Genomic DNA, 23,022 nt, shown 5'->3' with positions numbered 1-23,022 from the left:
AAGCTATTGCTGATCAGATGTTTTCCAGATGATATTGTGTGGTGGATCAAAATGTGAGGGTAGCTTTTTGCAAATCTAGTGGCATCACTTTTGGCAAGATCCCCAACACCACTTGCTGAAACGCAGCCCACATCACGACAGAGCTTCCACCATGTTTTGCAGATGGCCGTGGACACTTACAGCTGTACCTCTGTTAAGACCTCCACTCCTCCACTCATTTTCAGTCCAGTTCTTGTGTAATTTAGCATATCTCACTCTTTTCTCCCTGTTTCCCTTCCTTGGGAAAGAATGGCTTCTTGACAGCGACCCTTCTACGGAGACCATTTCTGGTAAGACTTTAGCAAATGGTAGATAGATCAACTGAAGGGCCAGATATATCTCTCAGGTCCTTATGTCAGGTCTCCTGTTTCTCAAGGACATGACTTTCAGACATTGTTCATCTGCTGTAGATAGTATTTTAGACCTGCTGCTTTTTCTTTCGAAATACACCCTTCCTGTTTAATCACATTTTATAAGGACGTGATGCACACTGTGCTGAGATATGCCAAGGTTTTAGCTGTTAGCAAGTTTTTGAAATCAAACTGTTGCTGCAAAAAAAAGCTTTTTTGTGCTTGTCAAATGGTGTTATGTTTGGTAATTGATTCAAAACAAGAAATGGGAACAATTTATGTAATTATGCGACCGGCGGCTAGTAAAAAAAAAAAGGTCCTTTAAAATTGGTTCAACACTGGTTCATCCTGCGAGTTAGGGGCCTTTTTTACATTGGCCAGAGTTAAATGGTTTAACAAACAAAAAAAATGCTACTTTCAAATTTTTCAGGCATGAAGACTGGACTAAAATTAATGAATAAGCTGCAAATGTCCATAAAAAAGCTTTGAAAGACCTTCGGAAATCCTATTTCTCAAGAACACTATAGAAATGGAAATAAAGTCAAGGTCCTTGGAAGGAAAATATAAAAATAAGAGTTGTGGCTCAAGACTTTTGAACACTGATGGCACTACTGATGTCTAAAACGTTTAAAAAACGAATGAGAACTTTTGAAATCTTGAATTTAATTGTATTTCTGAAAGACTTGACGGCGTGCATTTACATATTTAAAAAAAAATTGCACTGGCATCTTTTCAGATGACATATCTTTCTCCTCACCGACACACAAACACGGATGCGCACAAATCCTTGCTGTCTGTCAGCGAAGGCAGAGAGATGACTGATCGGCTGATCAGAATGTGATTTGTGAGACAGTCAAAGAGACAGACAGTGAAACGGAGAGCGATGGAGAAGTCTTAATGTGGTTGGGAGCAACAGCGTGACTTGGGTTTAAAAAAAAAAAGAAACAGGCTGAAGCTGATTTGTAAAATCTCAGTGACTGAGAGCGTGAGATAAAGAGACAGGAAGTCAAGAAGGACTTAGGAGGCCATCCTAGATCATTTTGGTTTCATTGCTCGTGCAGATTTCTGGTGCCATGAATCATGCATATCTGTGGCTAAGAAGACAATATATGTAAAATAATATGTTTGTTTTATAGGTTTATTTATATAGATCTTTTCATCTCTTTCATCTTGCACATGCTAACGCTGTACTGCAAATAGTAAATAATCAACTTAGCTTAGCATAAATACTGGAAACAGGGTGCACAAACAGTAGGGTGTTGAGTTTCTCAACACAGACTCAACCCAGTGTTTCCCTTTATTGTCATCTTGGGAATGTGAGTACTACGTGAACTTATGCAAGGAAGAATGCACTTTTAAAGGGTTGACTCTACAAGAGTTTGTTTTCTTGCTAAGCTCTGTATTGTTCCCCTCTCTGCCTGTTTCTGCCCAAGTTTGTGTCTCGCAGTGGCTACTTGTGATCTATGGCCTCATTTGGTGTGTTTTTGGTCTGTCCAGCCAAATTCATGACAGATGAGGGCATATCAGAAAGATAGAAAGGCAGAGAACAGGGGAATGGATATGAGACTTTATTTATTTTTCTTAAACAAGCACTACTGAAACTGATATTCGGACTGTCCATTATTTTTGTGTGTTTATAAGTCATCCAGCATCGTTTCAGTGTATCCTTTGCACATAATTTAAAGTGTAAGTTGTGCATTCAAACATTGCACCTCAGCGTGCTTACATTACCACAGATAGCATATTTGCATGCACTTAGTTGCTGGTAACGTGTGCATTTGTGCAGTAGTCTTAGAATTGGGCTCATCCATCAGCCTATTGTGTAGTGATAGCGCCTTATATTCCTCGCCATATTATACAGATGGGACAATTACAGCTAGGCCTATAGCAGCAGCTAGCTTGGGACCAAAAGGGCCCCATATGTGGAATGAAACATCAGTCGCAATTACATTTGTGTGTCTTTCTCATCTATCCTTCCCTGTATTCCTCATTTCCACCCTCCTCCATCTAATCCACCTCCCCCACCCCACAACCGCCACCCTCCTCCTTCCTCTCATCTGCCACTAGGCAAATTAAGAGGCTCTCTATCATGACCCAAATGAGAGAGGCTCATTTGTAGCAGTTATTTATTTGTAATAAACTCTCCCCCCAGTCATCTCCTCAGCTCTGCTCTCTCTCTACCCTCCACTCTGGAAACATGGCAAAAAAGAAAGAGAAAAAGCATCTGAATGCTGCTGGGGATACACACACCCCCCCCCCCCCCCCCATTCAAACACTGTCCATTATCATTTGAAGACTAAAATGAATGTTTAAAATGGACATTTTCCCTCCGTGATCTCATTCTTTCTGTCTTCCACTACCTCTTCTCCTAATTCCCCTGTCCTCCCCCAGCCTCACCTCCCGCCACTGTCCACAGATGAATGTGTTTCCCCTCGGCAGCAGCAAATAGGCCACGGATGAAAATGCCATATTTAATATAAATAGGTGGTGCTCACTTATGTACTGTCTCGCTCACACACACACACACACACACACACACACACACACACACACACACACACACACACACACACACACACACACACACACACACACACACACGCCAATGCTCCCCAGCCACCTCAGTAAGACAAAGAGTCTTTGGCTGAGCATCTCCCGTTTCCCATCCTATTATCTGTTTTCTAAAACTCAATAATTGAACTGTTCCAATGGAATACATCATCTGGCCCACTATCACAAAATCCCATTGAATAAACTTCTCTCCCTGGCTATTGTGCTTGAGCATGACATGTTTTTTCTTTCCGTCCTCCCTTTATCAGATAGTCTGTATAACTAGCGTGGTATTTGTCCAGGCGCAAGTAATGACTGCAATTTGCTGCTATTTGATGTCCTGTAAGGGGCCTGGGCCTTGTAATGGTAGCATTATAATAGTTACCAGGCACAGGTTACTATTACCATGTTATGAATCTGCCATAAGCTATTGTGTCCAACTGTACATTAGAGTGACACAGGAGGAGGATATGTACAGACTGCGAAAGAGATGCTGGGATTACTGACATCTAGTTGCGGTATTTGCTGTTTGTATTAAAGCTGTCTTGGGATGTAATGTGCAATTGGCTCATATAAGGAACGGAGTTTACCATTATACTTTAATCCAGTCCTGCATTTATAAGTTAGACTGCAATTATTTGCAAACCTTCACCAATCTGTCTGACAGTGGTTGCAGTGAGTTTGAGTCATGCAGGAATTATTTAGACAGATCTTTTTGCCAAGATCACCGGTCGCCCAGAGGTGAAGGGTGTTGTATGGTGAACCTCTGGGTGACCGGTTGGTTGCTTCAAATACTCGCAGTCGGTCACCAAATGTGAAAAATTTCAGTGCAGTCACCTGGCAACCACAGATTTTTTCTCCAGTTTGCAAGGAGGTTATCGTCCCATTTTTACTGTAGTATGACTGAGCCATGAAAATATTAAAGGATAGACCTGACACTCATGTAGGGTTCATCAAAGCAGATTGAGTTCATTGTTAAGTTGAGACAGACACACTGTTTTCCCCATACTATCTACAACTTGAGCAGCTCCTACCCAAATGCTCTTCTGGTGGTCATCAGAGGCTGCTTTGGGAGGTGAGAATCATGTGAATGGGGAAGATTTTGAGCAGCGGAAGGTGCTGTAAGCAGAGCAACAGAGAGTACAGGAAATTGGGATTTTTTTAAAAAAGTATGTTGACATTAAAACCAACATATGCAATCATGTCTGATCAATCATGCGGCAGCTGTTCAAGAATAAGACATTAAAAGAGCATGATTCAACATTTGAAGTTTAATAAGTTGAAAAACGGTACGGTGAAGGTAGGGTTTCTTCTTTGAAGCTTTTTCCACTGCTGCGTCTGCAGCTGCCATTAGAATTCATCCTCACCACCTTCCAGCTCACCTGGTGTGCCTCCTGCCTCTGCAGTGTTATTGATGTCGTACCTCGCCTATCTGAGGAAGCAGGAGGTGTGCATGCACGTTCTCGTGTGTGAATGCATCCTGGGTGGTCAGTGATGTATTTAAGAATTTAACAACTGCCCCAGAAAACTTGTCTCAAACTCTCAATTTAGTCCAGAGAGTAACTTTCTCACTGGCGTGTGCTTGTGTGTGTGTGCTTGCCTGAGGCAGTTTCCTGTCTGCCAATCTACCTGTCACTGCCAAACAGCATCCAGTAAGTTCAGATAAAATACACAGATTCTGATACGCTGCAGATTACGGATTTATAAAAGAAAAAGATTAAACCTGAATGTGCACAGGTGTGATTAAAGCATTTTGCAAGGGATAATTAGTCAACTTCTTCTACACTTTGGGTATAATCCAGTGTAACTTGTCCTTCCCGATTATCTTGCAAACAGATGGTGAAGGCAGCAGTATACAACATGCATGTTCAATAATAATTGCAGCCATCTGTTGACTTCTCAATGCTAATTTCTGCAAGTTTCACCGTGGCCTGATGTTCAGATACATCTTCAGTTGCGCTTTAAGAGACTGATACATTTGGACAATGTTGTTTGATGTCCTTGTTGATAGAGAGGTTCCCCAGTTCCTATGCAACAGATCAAGTTTCATCTTAGTGCAGTCATGCAGAGACACAAATGGCAGCTACGACAGATTTAGGAGACAAAAGGAGTAATCCTCGATGTTTATCTTAATGGTGTTAAGTACAGTACCACAGTATCATGCATTTGATTATTGATTATTTTTCACTGGAGTGCTGCACAAAGCTGGTTTATGTAGTTTTTGGAGTAAGTGACAGACAGCCTAATAAAAATGTAGCTGCAGAAAAGGCCTTACAGCTTTACACTAGCTAATTTTGAATGTCTGTGAAGGTTCTCAGTCATCCAGGTCATCGTAGTCAAAGGAGCTTGCAAAGAAAAGCGTCTGGACTTCTTTAAGTTCCTTGAAGAAGTTTTAACCTCTCATCTCTCTAGGAGTGAAAGAAGCCATCTATGTCCACTGTGGAGCGACCATCTTTGAACAGAGGCGGGGGTTTACGACACCAACTCTCTGCCATCTATAATCCAGTTTTGAGATCTCTTCCCAGACGCCTTAACGCCCACTCACATCCTGGGCCATCTGATCTCAGGAATTCGCATGATAAGGTGGGGCCAGGTTTCACAATGAACTCACCCGAAACTCTGGCTGATTGGGACCCACACCCAGTTTCACACCTTGGCTCAGGCGATTAGAGGATCATCAGGGGGTCCTTTTGTCCCTCTGTGGGGGGATACTCCCACTAGGTTTATATCTGGGACTCTCCACCATTTGACCTTAGAACTGAAGAAGCTTCTCGGATGAGAGGTGAAACGTCTTCAAGCAACTTAAAGAAGTCCAGACGCTTTTCTTTGCAAGCTTCTTTGACTAATTTTGAATGTACACCCATTAGTTTGGGAGAGTTGTAAGGGACTCGATAAGAAAAGAATCGTCAAAATTAACATAGTAAAGACAAAGACAGACAGACTTAATGTGGGTCAAGGCAACAAAAGGCTGCAACCTACACTAATTCACCATGATTGCTTCTTTGCTTTAAACACACTAAAACTCTGTAGCTCCCATTTAAGTCTAGAGCACTATAGCCAAAAGAGGATTGCTCTCTACTGCAGTAATTCATATTTGGTGGAATGAAGCCTGGATTATACTCAGCTGCAGACACGGACAGCTCGAGCCCCGATGACCGAGTAGTCATTACCGTTGCACTTCTTTGAAGTCTGCTGCCTGGACATATGCATAGTTGGTGCATTGTAAAGTGAATTCTCTGCGGATGTGTGCGTGGACCTCGCACTCACTGTCTGATCTTGAAATTTACATCACATGAACCCAAGAGGACCCTAGCGGACTCAGAAAATATAAAACCTGCTTGTTTTTTTATTCTGGGACTTTCCTGCCTTTCCATACCCAGATAGGAAAGAGCATAATGCAGGAAAGGCCCACCTCACTGCCCTTCTAGAGCAGTGGCAACATGTGTCATACAAGCTTGATTGAGTTAGATACAGTATGATAAGGAAGGGTGGGGTGGATGTGGTTTGCAAAGTGCTTGCACAGCAACTGTAGGCAGGCAAGTACCTAGTGCACCCTATATGAAACTTGTCAACTGGCAATTTCGAATATTTTTAGCTGAGATAATCCTAGTTGAAGCCAAAAAAATGAAACTCTTGGTCAGGCTAGAGGAATTCTTATGCGATTGCCACATCAGCAGGTTGATTTCGACCCTTTAGCATCAAATTCCACAACAATCCATCGGGTATTGATCCACCACTACCCAACCAAACGACGACTACACTGACGATTGCACAAAGCAATGTGCCTAAACTTGCTATATGTGTCTAGTTATAGCTCGTCATCATAGGCTGAACAGCAGTCTTTATGGGGAGTGTGAATCTGATCTTGATGATCAGATTAGCACCTCTAATCCTGAGGGGCTAAGCTGATTTTTGATGCATACAATCTGCGCAGTGCTCTTAGATCTTTTTGCTTTGAATAAATTGCAACTGAGTTTTATTCTTCGGCGCGCGACAAGGAGAAATTATCAATGCCTAAAAATACACAAATTGTTTGCTTGCATCAGAACTGTGGGCAGCACAGAGTATATGTATTATAGAGATAAGTTCTTCAGAGGGTGTGTTTACATGTTTGTAGACCTCTACTTTTCTCCCTCTAGCTACCTTTATATGCAGCAGTATGGAGTTGTAAGCAGCACTTTCAGAGCTGTTTATCTGTGATAGTCACAGTGGGCTTGTTCCTTTAATCTCATGTTCCAGACGCAGGACACCTCCAGTAGATCCTGTTTATACCAACCCTATATAGTACAAGCTGTTTGAAGGTGGTGTAAACAGGGTTTCTGTGCAGCTTTAACCAAGTGTGTTTGCCAAATGCGTGCTTATGTGTGTGTTTTTTTTCTCCGTCTTCTTCCTAGGTCACCCGTGTACCAGTGGAGAGCTGTGAGCAGTACACTTCCTGTGGAGCCTGTCTGGGATCAGGAGACCCTCACTGTGGCTGGTGTGTGCTGCATAATGTGTAAGTGCATACTCTTTACTGCGTCGTATGTAGTTGTTCCGGTGGTTGCTCAGTGGGTGTTCTGCACTTAATTACAGTCTGTCACTTCAACAGAGTTGTGAGTTCTGCCTGTTTATGCTCATGGTAACCACATTATGTGAACCTGTTTTGGCACTGCATTTGTCAGTGTGTTCTAACACAACAAATGCCGTGATTTAACACCTTATATAATGACTTTCTTTTGAAAATTGTATTTAGATAAGTGTATCTGTTTTTCTTGGATCAATAATTGACAAAAAATGTGTCACTCAGTGTCACCTACACTGAGGCTTAGACCTGTGACTTACTCATAAACATGGTCTGAATGCTCTCATTTTACTATTTTACTATAAAGCAACACTTTGAAAGCACATCAGATCTCGGTGGGGAATGTGTTATCAACCTACAGGTAATGGTAAATACTGAACAATATTACAAATTACAACATTCTCCAGACCCTGTCACGTCTGTCACATGTGCTCAGGGTGAAACTGCTCTCATCTGTGAACAGCACAGGGCTCAATAGAGGATGTGGGGCCCTCAGGCCACCCTCATGAAGTCTGTTTCTGATTGTTTGTTCAGAGGCTTTCACACCAGTGTCCTATTAGAGGTCATTTTTAGAGCCTTGGCAGTGCTCATCCTGTTCCTCCTTGCACAAAGGAGCAGACACTGGTCCTGCTGATGGGTTAAGGATCTTCTACGGTCCTGCCCAGCTCTCCTAGATTAACTGTCTGTCTTGTGGAGTCTCCTCCACAATCTTGACACTGTCTTGGGAGACACAGCAAACCTCCTGGCAATGCCATGTATTGATGTGCCATCCTGGAGGAGTTGGACTACCTGTGCATCCTCTGTAATGTCCAGGTATCGCCTCACACTACCAGTACTAACGCTGACCCTAGTGAGATGAGGAAGGAAGAATGTCGAAGAATGAAGGAAGAATTTGTTAATGAAATTAACACCAAAGCAGCTGAAACTGATTAGCAACCCTCTCGTCTACTTAACTGACCAGATCAATATCCCAGAAATTTAATTGACTTGATGCTAAACTCTTGATTAAATGTGTCCCTTTAATATTTTTTGAACAGTCTATAATGTGTTGAAGGAAAAAGTTATTGTAGCTTTGAAGAGTCTCTCCTTCCATTCACTCCTGGTAGAGTGAATGGCAAAGGAAGTCAAAATCTGACTACTTTCTCACCTTTCCCCACCTGGCTAGTCAAAAACAGACCTTTAGATTCCAGCATCCTCAAACTGGCCCCCCACAGCCTACATTAGCTTCAATATTAAACTCATTTTCTGAGGATATAATTGCAGCCCAAGGAAATTGGCCTTTTCTCTTCAGTAGCCACTTTCTAAAAACTTGTTCTGCTAATTTGGTCGGAAACACTTGCATATAGGAATTGACCATTTATAGCTAATTATATTGTTTGATTTAGTGGAAAAGGTTCTGCTCTCTAAGAGAGCACTAAAAGAATGCAAAAGGCAGCGAGGATTCGGTTGGGAGATCCAATTCCCCTTCACAAATACGTGCAGTAATTCGACATTAAAGCTTAATTAAGGCAACATTACCAAATGTTTAGCACATAAGGAGGACGCTGGGGTGAAAAAACAGCCAAAAAAAAAAGCTGTGCCACATCTGACATCCAGGTTTCAGCGGAGCAACAGTGAGAAGTGTTAAGTTGTAAAGGACAGCATGTACACCAGTGTTAATATGATTGGTCAGCTGGTCAGCTGGTAGCCAAGCAGCTGATGAATGAGTCGCTGATGGTGAAGCATGAATGAGCAGCTGGTGCCAGTCAGTGAATGCAAGTACATTCAGTGCCCGAACTAATGCCTTGCTCTACGTGTTTATTGCTCTTTTGGACTTTATGTTTGACTCTTATGCATGGTCAGTCTTCACGGTAATCAGTCCTCGTAGACTTTGCTAAACCATAGCTCTGATTAACTCAATGCTTGCTTTATAAGTACAAATAGGCATACTGATGACCACACTATGGTTCTGTTGCTATTAAGAAAGTGCTAAATGTGTGGTTGCCATGTTATCATTAACGCATACTCCTGTTTCTCCTGTGTTAATCTTGTAACTGCATAGGTTGTTTATATGCACCTTTGCAATTTAATTCTAATTTCCATGCATCTATGCACTCACTAATGAACAGAGTCGGTGTCTGAAACTCAGCATCCTGTGGGTTATCCAATAAATCAGTGATCTCGCTGTTTTTTCTCTTCCCAACTGAGAAGTGCTTAAAAGCCACATTTGGACCAAATGCCTTTAGCTGTGATACTTAGTAAAATGTACTCTACATATACAAGCACAACAAGGAATCAAGACTGGTGTGGATTTCATGTAAAACACAGGTATTTATTGCTCATTTATTGCTTATGTGAGCATATTTTTTGTCTCTAGATGTTCGAGGAAGGATCGCTGCAAACGAGCAGAAGAGCCTCAGCGTTTCACCACCAGAGTCGAACAGTGTGTCCGACTTTCCATCCAGCCAGACACCGTCTCCGTCACCATGTCAGAAGTGCAGGTACAGCGCGCTGTCTGACCTTGTGTATCTGTTCAGCTACTCTATAGAGGCTTCGTGAATTTGTACGTGGTCCTTTATAAGACGAGTGGGGTAAAGATTAATGGCTGGGAAAAATGAATAAGGCAGATGTGAAATGAGACTAAATAAAGCTTGTTTTGTGTTGTAGCTAACAGTCATTTTGAGTATGAGCTGAAAAGTGCGTTTTGAGCCACACGTCTGAGCAGCATTTTCTGCTTTGGGCCATTGCTAATGAAGTGTATTGATTTAAATTTCTGCTGTGTCTCATCTTTCTGCTTTCTGTCTTTTTTTCTCGCTAGCTTGTGCTTCAGACACAGAATGTGCCGAGTCTTTCTGCTGGAGTGAACTGCTCCTTTGAGGACTACGTAGAAACGGAAGGGCGCATCTACGGTGGACGCATCTATTGCCTGTCTCCTTCGACGAAAGAAATCGCCCCCATCACGCGAGACCAAGGTAGACAATAAGTCAGAAAAGATATGATGTTGGAGTTAACGTAGACTTCACAAATGTCTGGCTTTTGCTTTCAAAATGAAAGCCCAGATCATTTAAACAATAATCTTATTTATCTGTTAAAGTGAAAAAGAAATGTCATTTCATATCATAATTATCACATGAAGAAAACTGAGAACTTTTTAAAAGTAGATTCATTATTGGTGTCTGAGTCCAGCTATTTTTTTTGTAATGGAAAATGCCAGCTGGGAGTAGCTGCCTTAGGGTTTTTTTTCTTCCGCTGATGTACTTTGACACAGAATCTGGGCAGCAACACAAAAAAGGCTTTTATTCAGATGAAAAACAGACCTAGTTGTCACATTTCTTACCTTTTCTGCAAACTGCATCATGAAAATACAGCACTTGCATTTGAAACATAACAAATTTTTTGTCCCTCAGTGGTGACAGCAACATTCACGACCTCCTCCTCTTACAGCCAACCATATACTGTAAGCTAGCAAATTCAAAAACTGCTACTATTTTGACACTAGCTCCTGTTAGCTTGGGTTACAACTGTGTTAAACTATTCTGAGGCTACGTACGGGATTCATAGTAATAAAGTGCCCGTGTGAGCAGCTCTTGGCTTAACGTTTAACAAATGTAGCCTGGACATCCTTCCAAGCGAAAGGTTTTACTCTATTAAAATTTTTTTTTATCAATATTTTTTTATCAGTAAGTGTAGAATTACATACAATATTCTGAACTGAAACAATGAGATGAAAAAATGCCACCCATCTTCTTCCGCTTTATCCGGGGCCGGGTCGCAGGGGCAGCAGCCTAAGCAGAGAGGCCCAGACCTCCCTCTCCCCAGCCACCTCCTTCAGCTTATCCGGGGGAACACCAAGGCGTTCCCAGGCCAGCCAAGAGATATAATCTCTCCAGCGTGTCCAGGGTCTGCCCCGGGGCCTCCTTTCGGTGGGACATGCCCAGAACACCTCACCCAGGAGGCATCCTTGTCAGATGCCCGAACCACCTCAGCTGGCTCCTTTTGATGTGGAGGAGCAGCGGCTCTACTCTGAGCCCCTTCCAGATGGCTGAACTTCTCACCCTATCTCTAAGGGCCAGCCACCCTTTGGAGGAAGCTCATTACCACCGCTTGTATCCGCGATCTCGTTCTTTCGGTCACTACCCACAGCTCGTGGCCATAGGTGAGGGTAGGGGCGTAGATCGACCGGTGAATTGAGAGCTTCGCTTTTACACTCAGCTCTCTCTTCACCATGACGGACCGGTGCAGCGTCCGCATCACTGTGGCCGCAGTGCCCAATCCGTCTGTCGATCACCGGCTCCCTTCTCCCATCACTCGCGAACAAGACCCCGAGATACTTGAACTCATCCACTTGGGGCAGGAACTCATCCCCGACCCGGAGTGGGCACTCCACCCTTTTCCGGCTGAGAACCATGGCCTCAGATTTGGAGGTGCTGATCCTCATTCCCGCTGCTTCACACTCGGCTGCGAACCGTTCCAGTGCGAGCTGGAGGCCCTCACCCGATGAAGCCAACAGAACCACATCATCTGCAAAAATCAGAGATGAGATTCTGAGGCCACCAAAGCGAAAGCCCTCCGCCACTTGGCTGCGGAATTTAAAAATGCACCCAGGTATTTTCTCAAACTTGTGATCTCAGCCTTTTGGGACCATTTGTACTGATCTGCTCTGAAGCAGTTGCATCTCTGGATGTGTGATGCTAACATCATAGGTAGAAAGCCAACGCATGTACAGTAGCTTTCTGACAAATTCACTTCACAGTGCAACAAATGAGACAGTCTTTAAAGTATTGGTCCAGTAATACTAGTCTAGAAGAGGTGTGGCCATCTATTCATAGCCATGCATTAACCAGATTAGTTGTCCTTGTTTCAGAAAAGCTATGTTAGGAAGATATCGTGAGGCGATCTTGGCTCAAGAGTTGGCAGTTCGTATTGTAATCGGAAGGTTGCCGGTTCCAGCCCCGGCTCGGACAGTCTCAGTCGTTGTGTCCTTGGGCAAGACACTTCGCCTACTGGTGATGGCCAGAGGGGCCGATGGCGCGATATGGCAGCCTCGCTTCTGTCAGTCTGCCCCAGGGCAGCTGTGGCTACAACTGTAGCTTGCCTCCACCAGTGTGTGAATGTGAGAGTGAATGAATAGTGGAATTGTAAAGCACTTTGAGGGTCTCGAAAAGCGCTATATAAATGCAATCCATTATTATTATTATTATTATTATTATTATATGAAGATATGTTTTTAATTTCTCCATTGCAATAGTCTGATCTATATTTATCACTTTCTAAGAAATGGTCTGACTAGACCGCTGTTCTCCATGAAAATATCAACATCTGTCTGTCTATAGTTCAGTTCTTGCGGTCGAATGGTAACCAGTTTTGACCAGAAAAATGATATCAGGATTTCAGTCATGTTCACTGTGTGAAGCTTTCTCAAATCTGCTGCAGTAATTTAGTCCTGCTTTCAGTTGGACATACATTATTAGATCACACAGTGTCACTTTTTGCATTTTTACATTTCAGCCGTCTAACAAACTTTTGTTTGGGGAGACGATGACGGGCTTTTCAGCTGAACAGTTTTGCTCGATGCTAAATATGAATTGTTTGCTTAATTTGACAGTTTATTCAGCTGTGTGAGACACAAGACATTTTTCTCTTCAGCTTCACCCACTGCTTCTCGATTATCAAAATTAGAATGAGCACATTTATAAACATACCGCTGAAAGTCCATGAATGTATATAGACAGCTGTAAGTGTTTTCGCCACTGAGTAACTCTAATAAATAGATTTTGCTCAGAGCTCTTTTTACTCTCCAGCAGAAGTGCTGTCTCCAAATCTGCAGATTTACAGGAACAGTGAAAGCGTATACATTGACTAAGACCAGGTTGCTCCTGGGGTCATGAAACATTTTCCATATACGAACTGTTATAGATGGACTATGGAAATATAGAGTGGAGTATAGAGTAGGGTGTCATACATAAAGGCCGGGAGGTCAGAACTGTCTCAGCAGAGGGTCCAATCACGCCCACTGATGTGAAGATTGCAGAAAAGGCGTTAATAATTCAAATTTACCAGTACAATGCATTGCTGCTCCTAGTGTGATGATACCAGTGTTGTTGTATGACAGAGTACCTTTTGATCCTGTTCAAAGAACTAAAATGTAAAACACTGTTGTTGAGTTTGTGCCTGTAAAGCTCCACAGATCTAAACGTTAATGCACACCTTCGTAATATTTAAAGAATGTGGATTCATTTATTTGGATCGGTTATTATGCAGTGGGTTTTACTCGTCTTTGCTACTTGACATTCTTTGTAAAGAAAAACACTAATAAAACACAATGTGTTTGTTATGTTTGACTTTGTAGGTGACCGACGCATAATAAAGTTGTATCTAAAGTCGAAGGAAACTGGGAAGAAGTTTGCCAGTGTGGATTTTGTCTTCTACAACTGCAGCGTCCACCAATCGTAAGTTGAGAGCTTGTTGCTAAGTAGGATGGGGCGAAAGGAGAAAAATATCAGTTTATGTTTAGTTTCTCTGTTAAATTGCTTTAACACTCTTTTAAATAGCTATTGAGGTTTCTCAATGACATCATTCATTGCTCAAGAGTTGTCATCCATATTGGATGTTGGTTGCTAGGGAAAAATGCATATTTCTTTACTGATTGACGGTGCTTTTTGAATGTTCCCGGTTCAGAACCTGTCCAGAAATACAGAATTCAGATTGCTGGGTGCCAGATGGTCCTGGCCTGTGTAACTGGACCTTTATTTACTTGATCTTTCATTGTCACCATGATTGTCACACATCCAAAAAGTTAACATCACACAGTTACTTGACAGATGTCTCCAAAACCTCAATACAAAGATCATACTGCTGGTCAGATGCAAGATGAAAATCAACAGGTGGCTGAAGTTTTAAAAGAAAAAAGTGCTAAAATACTGCTACTTACCTGCAGGTGTAAATAACTGGTTTAATGCAGGAATCAAGAGAAAACCATGCAGCCGTTTCTAATTCAGTATTCAATCTGTTCAAGCTTTTTACAAATCAATTAGTTAATTAAATCTAAAGCAATGAAGGGACTACTGGTGAGTGAAATAATAAATCGATTCTTAACCATGGAAGACTTAGAAGAGCAGCCAAGCTTGGGAGGAAAAAGACGTCACTCATGTTCCTGGGAAACATATTATCCCTAATTTAAGTATAGGAATACTGGTAGACTTTTCAACAGTGTTCTGAAAGCAGGTTTTTATATGCATGTCTGTGTCTGTTGCTTAAAAAGAAGGTGCAAGACAGGAAACAAGGAGAGGTAAACAGTCTTTTCAATTCAATTCTATTGTATTTTACTTATACAGCGCCAAATCACAACAGCAGTCGCCTCAAGGTGCTTTATATTGTAAGGTAAAGACTCTACAATAATACAGTGAAAACCCCCAAAATCACTGACTTACTTTAAGCAAGCACTTGGCGACAGTGGGAAGGAAAAACTTTTTCTTTTGTCACTAAATTTCTATCAAAAACAATTTCTACATGACACTCTTCTTTTTTTTGTCTTTCTGTGCGTACACAGGAAGGGGGGGACTAGGGGGTATTAGAGAGAGTGACAGAGTACTGAGATCATCCTGATAATGAATGAAAGAATGTGTTCCTGCCTTGTTAAATAAAGGTTAAATGAAAATAAATAAAATGTCATTTGCTAAATGAGTCTTGGCTGCCCCCCCAGAAGTCAGTGCTCGGACTTCGCACACACTTTTCCTCTCTTTCTCGCATTCGATTCATTTCCACCTGGCACAGACTCCCAGTTGCATCAATACACCTGAAATGAAAAAAGCATGTGTAGTATAACTAAAGTAGATTTATTGTTTCTCTTGGCAAGCATTGACTGAAGAATCACTTCCTCTTTCAGTGTTTACACCTGTTTTATATCTTAAAAGAATTAGGGGCATCCTGAAAATGATTCTTATATGTAAACATGTGCAGAATTGTCATTTTTTTACTGTATGTGGGCTGTATGAGGGTTTAATATGTTAAGTCATGACAGTAGCTTTTAATTACTGATTCACCAGCATTATAAGTGTCTTTGTCCCGCTACCATCCGATCCTCACTCCCTGCAGCCTACAGCTCTCTTTTCCTTTCCTGCTGTCCCACTGTCCTCTTGTCTGCCTGTTGACTTCTCCTCTCCCATTCATCACTTTGCCCATCTCTCTGTCGCCTGGCCCCAACCCGTCTCTGCCCCTGCACACCTCCCATTCCTTGCCTCTCTCTCGTTCATCAAGCCCATTTATTGCTCGCGCTCTGCTCTCGGCCCTGCATATATCTGCATAGTAATAGGCCGTTAATTAGCTCTAGCTGAGGTGCCTGTGTGGAGATGGTCATAATGGAGTGGGCTTGGAGAGAGCGCTCACCTGGGCCACTTCTCGGGGCCTCCAGGCCTACTTGAATGGCTTTGATTCTTTTTTTTTTTTTTTGTGAATATGTGTGTGTGTAGTTTTCCGTTTGTTAAAGAGCATGCAGGATGTGTCAAAGTAACTCCAGAGTGCCTATTTATTCATATTTGTATGCATGCAGGACATGTTTACTAATGTGTGTGTGGGTGTGTGTTTATGCTGCGTACCCCTGATTAACTAGCCCGCCTAGTCGCGCTCTCTTTGCAGCATAAACAGGCATGCTGTTGTTTAAGCCTTTGATGTTGGCTTTGCAGGGCCCCCTCAGGACTCTGTTGGACTGTTAAAAAAATAAATAATAATACAGCGCTGTTACTGCCACTGCAGCTGTAACACAAACCCGCGTGTCATGCAATACTCTTCACCTTTCACCTCAAAATCTTTGACCCGCCCAACAACCACCTCCGCCTGCAGGGAGCGGAGTAAAGAAGTCGCTGCTTTCAGGGGACGGTAATTGAGTCATCCTCGTGGGCGTGATGGGCGGATGAAAGCCCAGCGTAGAAGCACAACAGCAAACGCACAACAGTGGTACTGTATCAGCACAGATGCACAAGCAGAGCGGGCCTGCAGGCGAGCGCCCAGACGGGCTCAAAGTTGGATGCGGGCACCAGCATCACCAGCAGTGCACACGCTCGTGCAAACACACAAAACAGGTGCACGCACAGTCAGAGGGAGCGCACGCAGACAGAAGCCACAGTACTTGGCGCGGGTGAATTGCGCTGTGAGCTGTTTACATATACAATATCCGAAATTTGCATTAAAAAAAGAGGTTTGGAATAGTTTAATTGAGCGTGCGGGAGGAGGAATAATATATAGAGAGGCATAGAAACAAACAGGTGGCAGGGTGCTGGAGGGGGAAGGAAATTCACATTCTGGGAGAGCTGGAGACGGGAAAAGACGAGCGAGAAAGAAGTCTTCAAGAGGAAGAAAGAGAGAGATAAAGCCGAGTGTTGCCGAACGAAACAGAAATTGTGCCCATTGTGTCGGGAATAATGCGTCCCACACAGCTAAAAGGTTAGCGCCACAGCCTCAGGCCACCATGACCATTACAATATGAAAGGGCTGAAATCTATGCAGTGAAAAGAAGCACTCCAGGGAGGGGGACCGGCTCACACTCCAGCCCCTGGAAAAGGCTCTTATTTTGAGGCCCGTCATTCCCCGTCGCCCCACTCTTTATCCACTGCTAGAAAAAAAAAGTTTATAGTCAAACTTTTCTGTCATTACATCATTACTTCTTGATATTAAGACAATAAGTTGTTGGTCTGGGTTTTAAGTGAATGTGACCTGGTTTAATTAAACTGAGGGTTGAGACTCGCAGACTTACTGCTTTTGGACATTGCCGTGACAAGATGCAATAATACCGTATAATGAGTCTGAGTCCCCTGGTGAGAATCTAAACTTCTCATTTGGCTGCCGTGCTGCTGTATAACTTAATGATGTATGCATCATTTTATTGCCGCTCACTTTGGAGCTTTATTGGATAAAACACAAAGAGGCCTATTTATAGACCACATAGCAGAGCCAGCCTACCCCAGGTTCCAAGCAGCACCGTGCACATGAAGCACAGGCAGATATCTGCGAGATACATTATCAAACCAATCAGAGGTTCTAAATCAAAATCACGCTGCGCTTATAGCTGCTTCAAGTACTGATTACAGCGTTAAAAGCTTTCAGCTTCATGCCTCAAATGGGTCACTTTTGGGCCCACCACATGCTGACATGTTTGTTTGAGCTGCAGATAAAAGCATAGCCTGCAAATTAAGACAGAATTGCAGTTTTATCCGTGACTTTATCCTCATTGACCAGATTTAAATGAGGATATGATCGTTCCCTCCTTTCATATATGCTTGAGCGGGGCCGTTGCACGCACATCAACAGCTTTGTTCCATCGATCCATCCTCCCTCGAACAAAAGCTTGGAGAAGATGAAAAGGCGTTTGACCCGGAGCTGTTGCTGGGCCTTGTTAAATAGCAGCGGACTTTATTGACTGCACTGCAGCAGTGCCGCCACTTACCCAAGCCGGTTGTCCAGGCATTGACAGCTCTACTGTAGGACAAGTCTCCACTGCCCAGGTGACCCAGGAGGAATGCCTCGATGTCAGCACGGGTGATGACTTGCGTGCATAAGTTTGCCTTAGCTCGATGTTGTAGTCTGAGCTCTCACGCTCGTTGCTTGTGAATGTGCGCGCGCACTGCCCTGCAACGGGAAATCGATCAAGCCTGGAGTTAATAGTGAGGAGGAACTGGCTCACCAGCTCTGTTAACAAACATCAGACTGTTAGCATAACCTCAGTCCACCCTTCCCTCCATGGAAATCCACTGGCATTGATTAAAAACCTCACGCTGCAGTTCAGTCTAGTCTCACCAGCTTAACTCTGGCTATATGAAGCCTTTGCCGTTGCTTTGGTACTCCGGCGTGGGCGATTTAACAGTTAACCCTCGAAAATCTAAAAAACCAAGGACATAGACCCGAAGACAGAAAGAGGATTAGGCTGAGATCCAATTTAAAGTCAGTGTTTCCGGCAGCAGGGTGGCATTGTCAGCTGAGCAATTGTCCTTCAGCTTGGTGGACCTGGTTTGCGTTACTGTGGTGTTCTTGAACTAGACTTATCAGAGATTGCTTGTCAGTCAAACTAAGAAGGTGGTGGCTGAGGTTTTTATATCTCTTGAATCTTTTTTCCCAACTAAGTACGAGCTCTTTTTCACTTTCCTGTCCAATCCTTTAAAGCCCCGGCGAATTTGGCTTCAAGGGTGCCATAAAATACTTGTTTTAATTATGTTTTACTTTTTATTTCTTGTTTTGTTTATTGGTTTTGGTCTTTTAGCTCAAGATATTCCTGAGCAGAAAATCTTGGTTCTATATAACGAACAACCACAACAGGAAAGTAACACAGGCTTAGAAAGACAGCGCTATCAAGAAACGATGAAGTTGGAGGTGGCAGTAATAACCAGATGCTGGTTAAAAAAAAAAAAAAACAATAATGAAAAAAAGACCCCGCAGGTTCTCAGTCAGTTCCTCTGGTGGGTGTGGGTGTTATCGGAGGTCTGATTGAGTACAGTGACAGCATATGGGAGTGAGGACTGACAGGACATGTAATTAGAGCTTGCTTTTCTCAAGCCAGTTAAGTGACATTTAGTTTAGAAGCGGTGTAAAGACTGCATAGCTATGACTTGTTTTAATTGTAAGATTTTTTGGGGGGGATTTACTGAACATTTCTACTTCTGTCACTGTATTTTTTAATTTTTGTATTTTTCCTTGACAGCGAGCTTGAATTTAAGCGTTCTCTCTGCAACATGTTTATGAAGTGAACACTTTCTCTTTGCTCCTGTGGGTGTCAGATGATTGACAGAAAGCAGAGTGTAATTTAATACACCGCTGATGTGAAATCACTTGAGGAAAGTGATCAAGTAGAGACTTCAGAGCCAAAAAGTAATTGAACAACTTTGAAACTTCCCATATTAACAGCATTACTAGCCATGGCATTTTCCCTTCCGCTGCTTCTTTGTAGTGACCATGATAGCCTTGTCTTTGTCTGGTAATCCATGTTTGAATGTGTATGCATTCTTTTTTTTTTTTTCTTCCTCAAGTTATAGAAAAACTGGCTTATCTTGGTCTGCCAGCTTAGTTTAACTTTAAGCCTCCAAGCATGGAGAATACGAAGGGAGGAGTGGATCACCAAGGATTCCTTCCTGCTCTCTCCTCCTGGCTGTTCAGTAACCCGCCCTCTGGCCTTGCTGACAGCTCAAATAAAGTCTTAATGAAGGAAGCTGCAGTTGTGCTTCTTGAAAATTTTGTGCTACTATGTTGATGCAAGTCAGTGCTGGGCTGCCACGGTGCGATAAGTCGTGTTGATATTTCAAATGCACCTACACATGTCCATAATCTGCAAAGAATGCAGGTCATAGTAGCTGGACTTCCTTCAGTGCATTTTATGCTTAGAATTCTGCAGTATAGAAATTTTGGATTGTCTCTTTGGCTCAAATGTTGCTAAATTCAGTTGTGCAAAAGTCTTAAGACACCCCACATTTTATTTTTCCTTTCAAAGACTTTCTTCTCAGTTTTTAAAAAATGGTCTTGATCAATAGTTTGTGAAGGTGTTTTAAAGTTTTTCTTTAGACATTACATTTCAGTCCAGTCATTGTACCTGACTAGAGAATGTTTTTTGTTTTCTTTTTCATGTTTGTTTGTTTTTGCTTGTTAAGCCTCTTAACAGTGATCTATGAATTAAGGCATTAAAAATGCACCTAACCAGGGTTGTGTCTACACCTAACAGAAAACATAGCAAAGAACCAGTTTTAAATGATATCTTTAGGCACTTTGTTGCTAACCACCTCTCTCATTATCACATTGTTTGTCCCACATTTTGTTTTGTTTATTTGAATCCATAAAAAATGCCATAAAATCATTTTGTGCCAGCAATGTGATTCCCAAAGAGCTATTAGCTGATAAGCTGAAAAACCTGATACTGGGGCTGATAGATGCATCTAGCTCTCATGCTGATCCATCAATGGTTCACTCTGAAGCTTCATCAGAAATGGTCTCAGTGGAAAGGTGGCTGTCAAGACACCATTTTAAGGAAGGAAAACATGGATAAAAGGTTGAGATATGCCAAACTAGACATGAACTAGACTCAAAATCAGTAGCTAATTTGAACTTCATTTATAATTGTCAGTCTGTATATAAGACATCATTGCAGTGGAGGCTCTGACATGGTGTCAAAAGTCATTGAATCAAAATGTACCCTCGCATTTTGATCCACCATGCATTGCCATGTGGAAAGCATGTGATTGGTCCCAATCACCCTGCCAGTGCAGTCAAAGCACACCTGGAAAATGTACAGAACAAACGGAGGAATGCTATCAGTCATGGATTGGCCTCCCCAGAGCCCAGACCTCAACATTATTGAAGCATCTTTACAGAAAACAGAACAAAAGGCAGCCAACATTCAAAGAAGAGCTTTGAATGTCCTTCAAGAAACCTGGAAAACTATTACTGAAGACTACTGAACGAAATTAAAAGAAGAGAGTTCAGGCTGTGTGAAAGAATAAAGGTGGTCATGCCAAATATTGGCTTTCAAGCTTCTTAGAATTCCAGGTTTCAAGAAATCACTGGATCTACTCTATAACAGTTTTTCTAGCAAAATATAAAGAAATGAAAGTGACTCAATCCTTTTGCATCAGCGTTGCCTACAACCAGTAACAATAAGGATGAATTATTGACATTAAGGACAATAACTGGCTGGTATATGATACATAAAACATGTAGCTGCTTAAGAAGAATGAAATACATTATGTTATCATTTTTGATCTTCATTACATTATGCCTTCAATTTTCAGGAAACATAGATTTATGCTCTATTGCCTTGGTATGCTTTTGGCACTTGAAATAATGAGAGACTTCAGTATCTGAAACGACCAACAAAGTCAGCTCTATTTCTTTGCCTTTCACTCTCTCATTAAGGGAAAGCTGTGATTGTAGTAAGGAACTAGCATCTATCTGTCAGTGCAAATCTTCTTATGCATCTTTAGAGCCTATAGCATAAAAGTGTAATTCGTCTTTCTGGTGGTGTACAATTATCCTTAAATGTAAACTGGATGTTGTGACAAAGCAAAGTATAATGTATATACTTGTTTTTCCACTGGTTTTCCTCACATCCAAATAACTCACCGCTGGCCACAGTTTCTCCTAGTTTCTGCCTGTTTCCATTTCCTTGGGCATCATGGGAGCTCACAATTATGAGACCGAGGTCTGCCACATGCCTGCAAATATTCATTTTGAGCATTACATTAGCAGACAGAGCAATGTTGAGTCTGTCACGGGGCAGCAACCTGTAAATTAAAATGCCATAAAACCTATGTTCAGTTTTCTTTTTTACAGTTACACTTTTTTATGTTCTTCATTGTAGCTTGTCACTGGAAGCCACTGTGGCAGGATCAGGAAACTCAAACTCCATTAAAGGACATTCAAGGATGTAGACACAAAAAGTCACGAGTGAAATAAATGCATAAATCATGGAAACCTCATCCTTTCTTTCTCCTGTTCTGGCTTGCTGCAGGTGCCTGTCCTGTGTCAACGGAAACTTCCCCTGCCACTGGTGCAAATATCGCCACATGTGCACACAGGATGCCAGCGACTGCTCCTTCCAGGAGGGACGAGTCAACACCTCAGAGGTACGGCTTTGAGCATGTGCACACACACAAGTGCTGCTGAGCACACGTAGTTATACATCCTCTATAAAAGACAGATTCAGAAGATGGCCTATCAATGCAACACATGGATACATTAATGAGTATCAATGGATTTGCATACGCACAAACACACACACACACACAAGGAAGTGGTGGCATAGTAATGCCAAGGGTGCAGCTGTGGCCTGTATGCCATCTGAGTGTGTGTATATGAGTATATGAATGAGGGCTGCTGAGAGTGGCCCAGCAGCAGCTGTTGTACTCTAAGCAGCACTGGATTTATTCACTTATAAACAAGTCAGGGTGAATGGGTATGCAAATGGCAGAGCGCGCTAACGTCCCAAATGTTATATTTGCATGAAAACCCTCATCTATCCATGAGCCGACTCGCTCTCGCAGTCCCCGTGTCTCTGTCAAGCTCCTCTAATTCTAACCGGCTCGCTCGCAAATGCAGAAATTCACTCTGACAAACACAAACACACAAAAAAAAGAAACTTCAGTGCCTTCAGAAAGTTGTACTTAACACCCAGACACATTCGCTCTAACTTTGCCTCTATTTCAGGCAAAGAGTTTTGATGTGCACCCCTCCCCCCACACACACTCTTTTCCTCTCATTCTTGTTTGTAACCTTTTCCCTCTTTTTTTCTTCTTTCTTTGCTCGTTTCTTTACTCTGAGTAACTGCGTGCTGGAAGCAAGCATGCTCAGCCTTTTATTTGATCTCTCGCTCCTCTCTTCATCACTCTCTCCATCCTCTCATAAAGCCTCAGTTGTTGAAAGGATATCATATCAAAACTAAAACATTCAGCTGAGCGTGCGCAGCGTAGATGGGTATAATGCGCATTCACATATTTAGATATACACAGGTTTACACACCTGTTTGTTGTGTGAATTTTTCCCTGCATATTGGTGTGTCTTTAACTTAAGACAGTG

General features: G+C 42.4%; 1 protein-coding gene across 1 annotated transcript in view; it reads left to right on the top strand.

Annotated features, from left to right (window-relative positions):
* The window catches only part of LOC113012858 (plexin-A1-like), a 327,308-nt gene that overhangs the window by 154,385 nt on the left and 149,901 nt on the right, over positions 1 to 23,022 (top strand). Inside the window, exons 5-9 of the mRNA XM_026153254.1 lie at positions 7,334 to 7,434; positions 9,857 to 9,980; positions 10,298 to 10,451; positions 13,829 to 13,928; positions 21,959 to 22,073. Coding sequence (XP_026009039.1) covers positions 7,334 to 7,434; positions 9,857 to 9,980; positions 10,298 to 10,451; positions 13,829 to 13,928; positions 21,959 to 22,073 — 594 coding nt within the window. The remainder of the gene's footprint in view (positions 1 to 7,333; positions 7,435 to 9,856; positions 9,981 to 10,297; positions 10,452 to 13,828; positions 13,929 to 21,958; positions 22,074 to 23,022) is intronic.

The sequence above is a fragment of the Astatotilapia calliptera genome, chromosome 20 (assembly GCF_900246225.1).
Source record: "Astatotilapia calliptera chromosome 20, fAstCal1.2, whole genome shotgun sequence".
Classification (NCBI taxonomy): Eukaryota; Metazoa; Chordata; class Actinopteri; order Cichliformes; family Cichlidae; genus Astatotilapia; species Astatotilapia calliptera.
The sequence above is the reverse complement of the archived record's forward strand: the minus strand, read 5'-3'. Positions and strand labels throughout refer to the sequence as shown.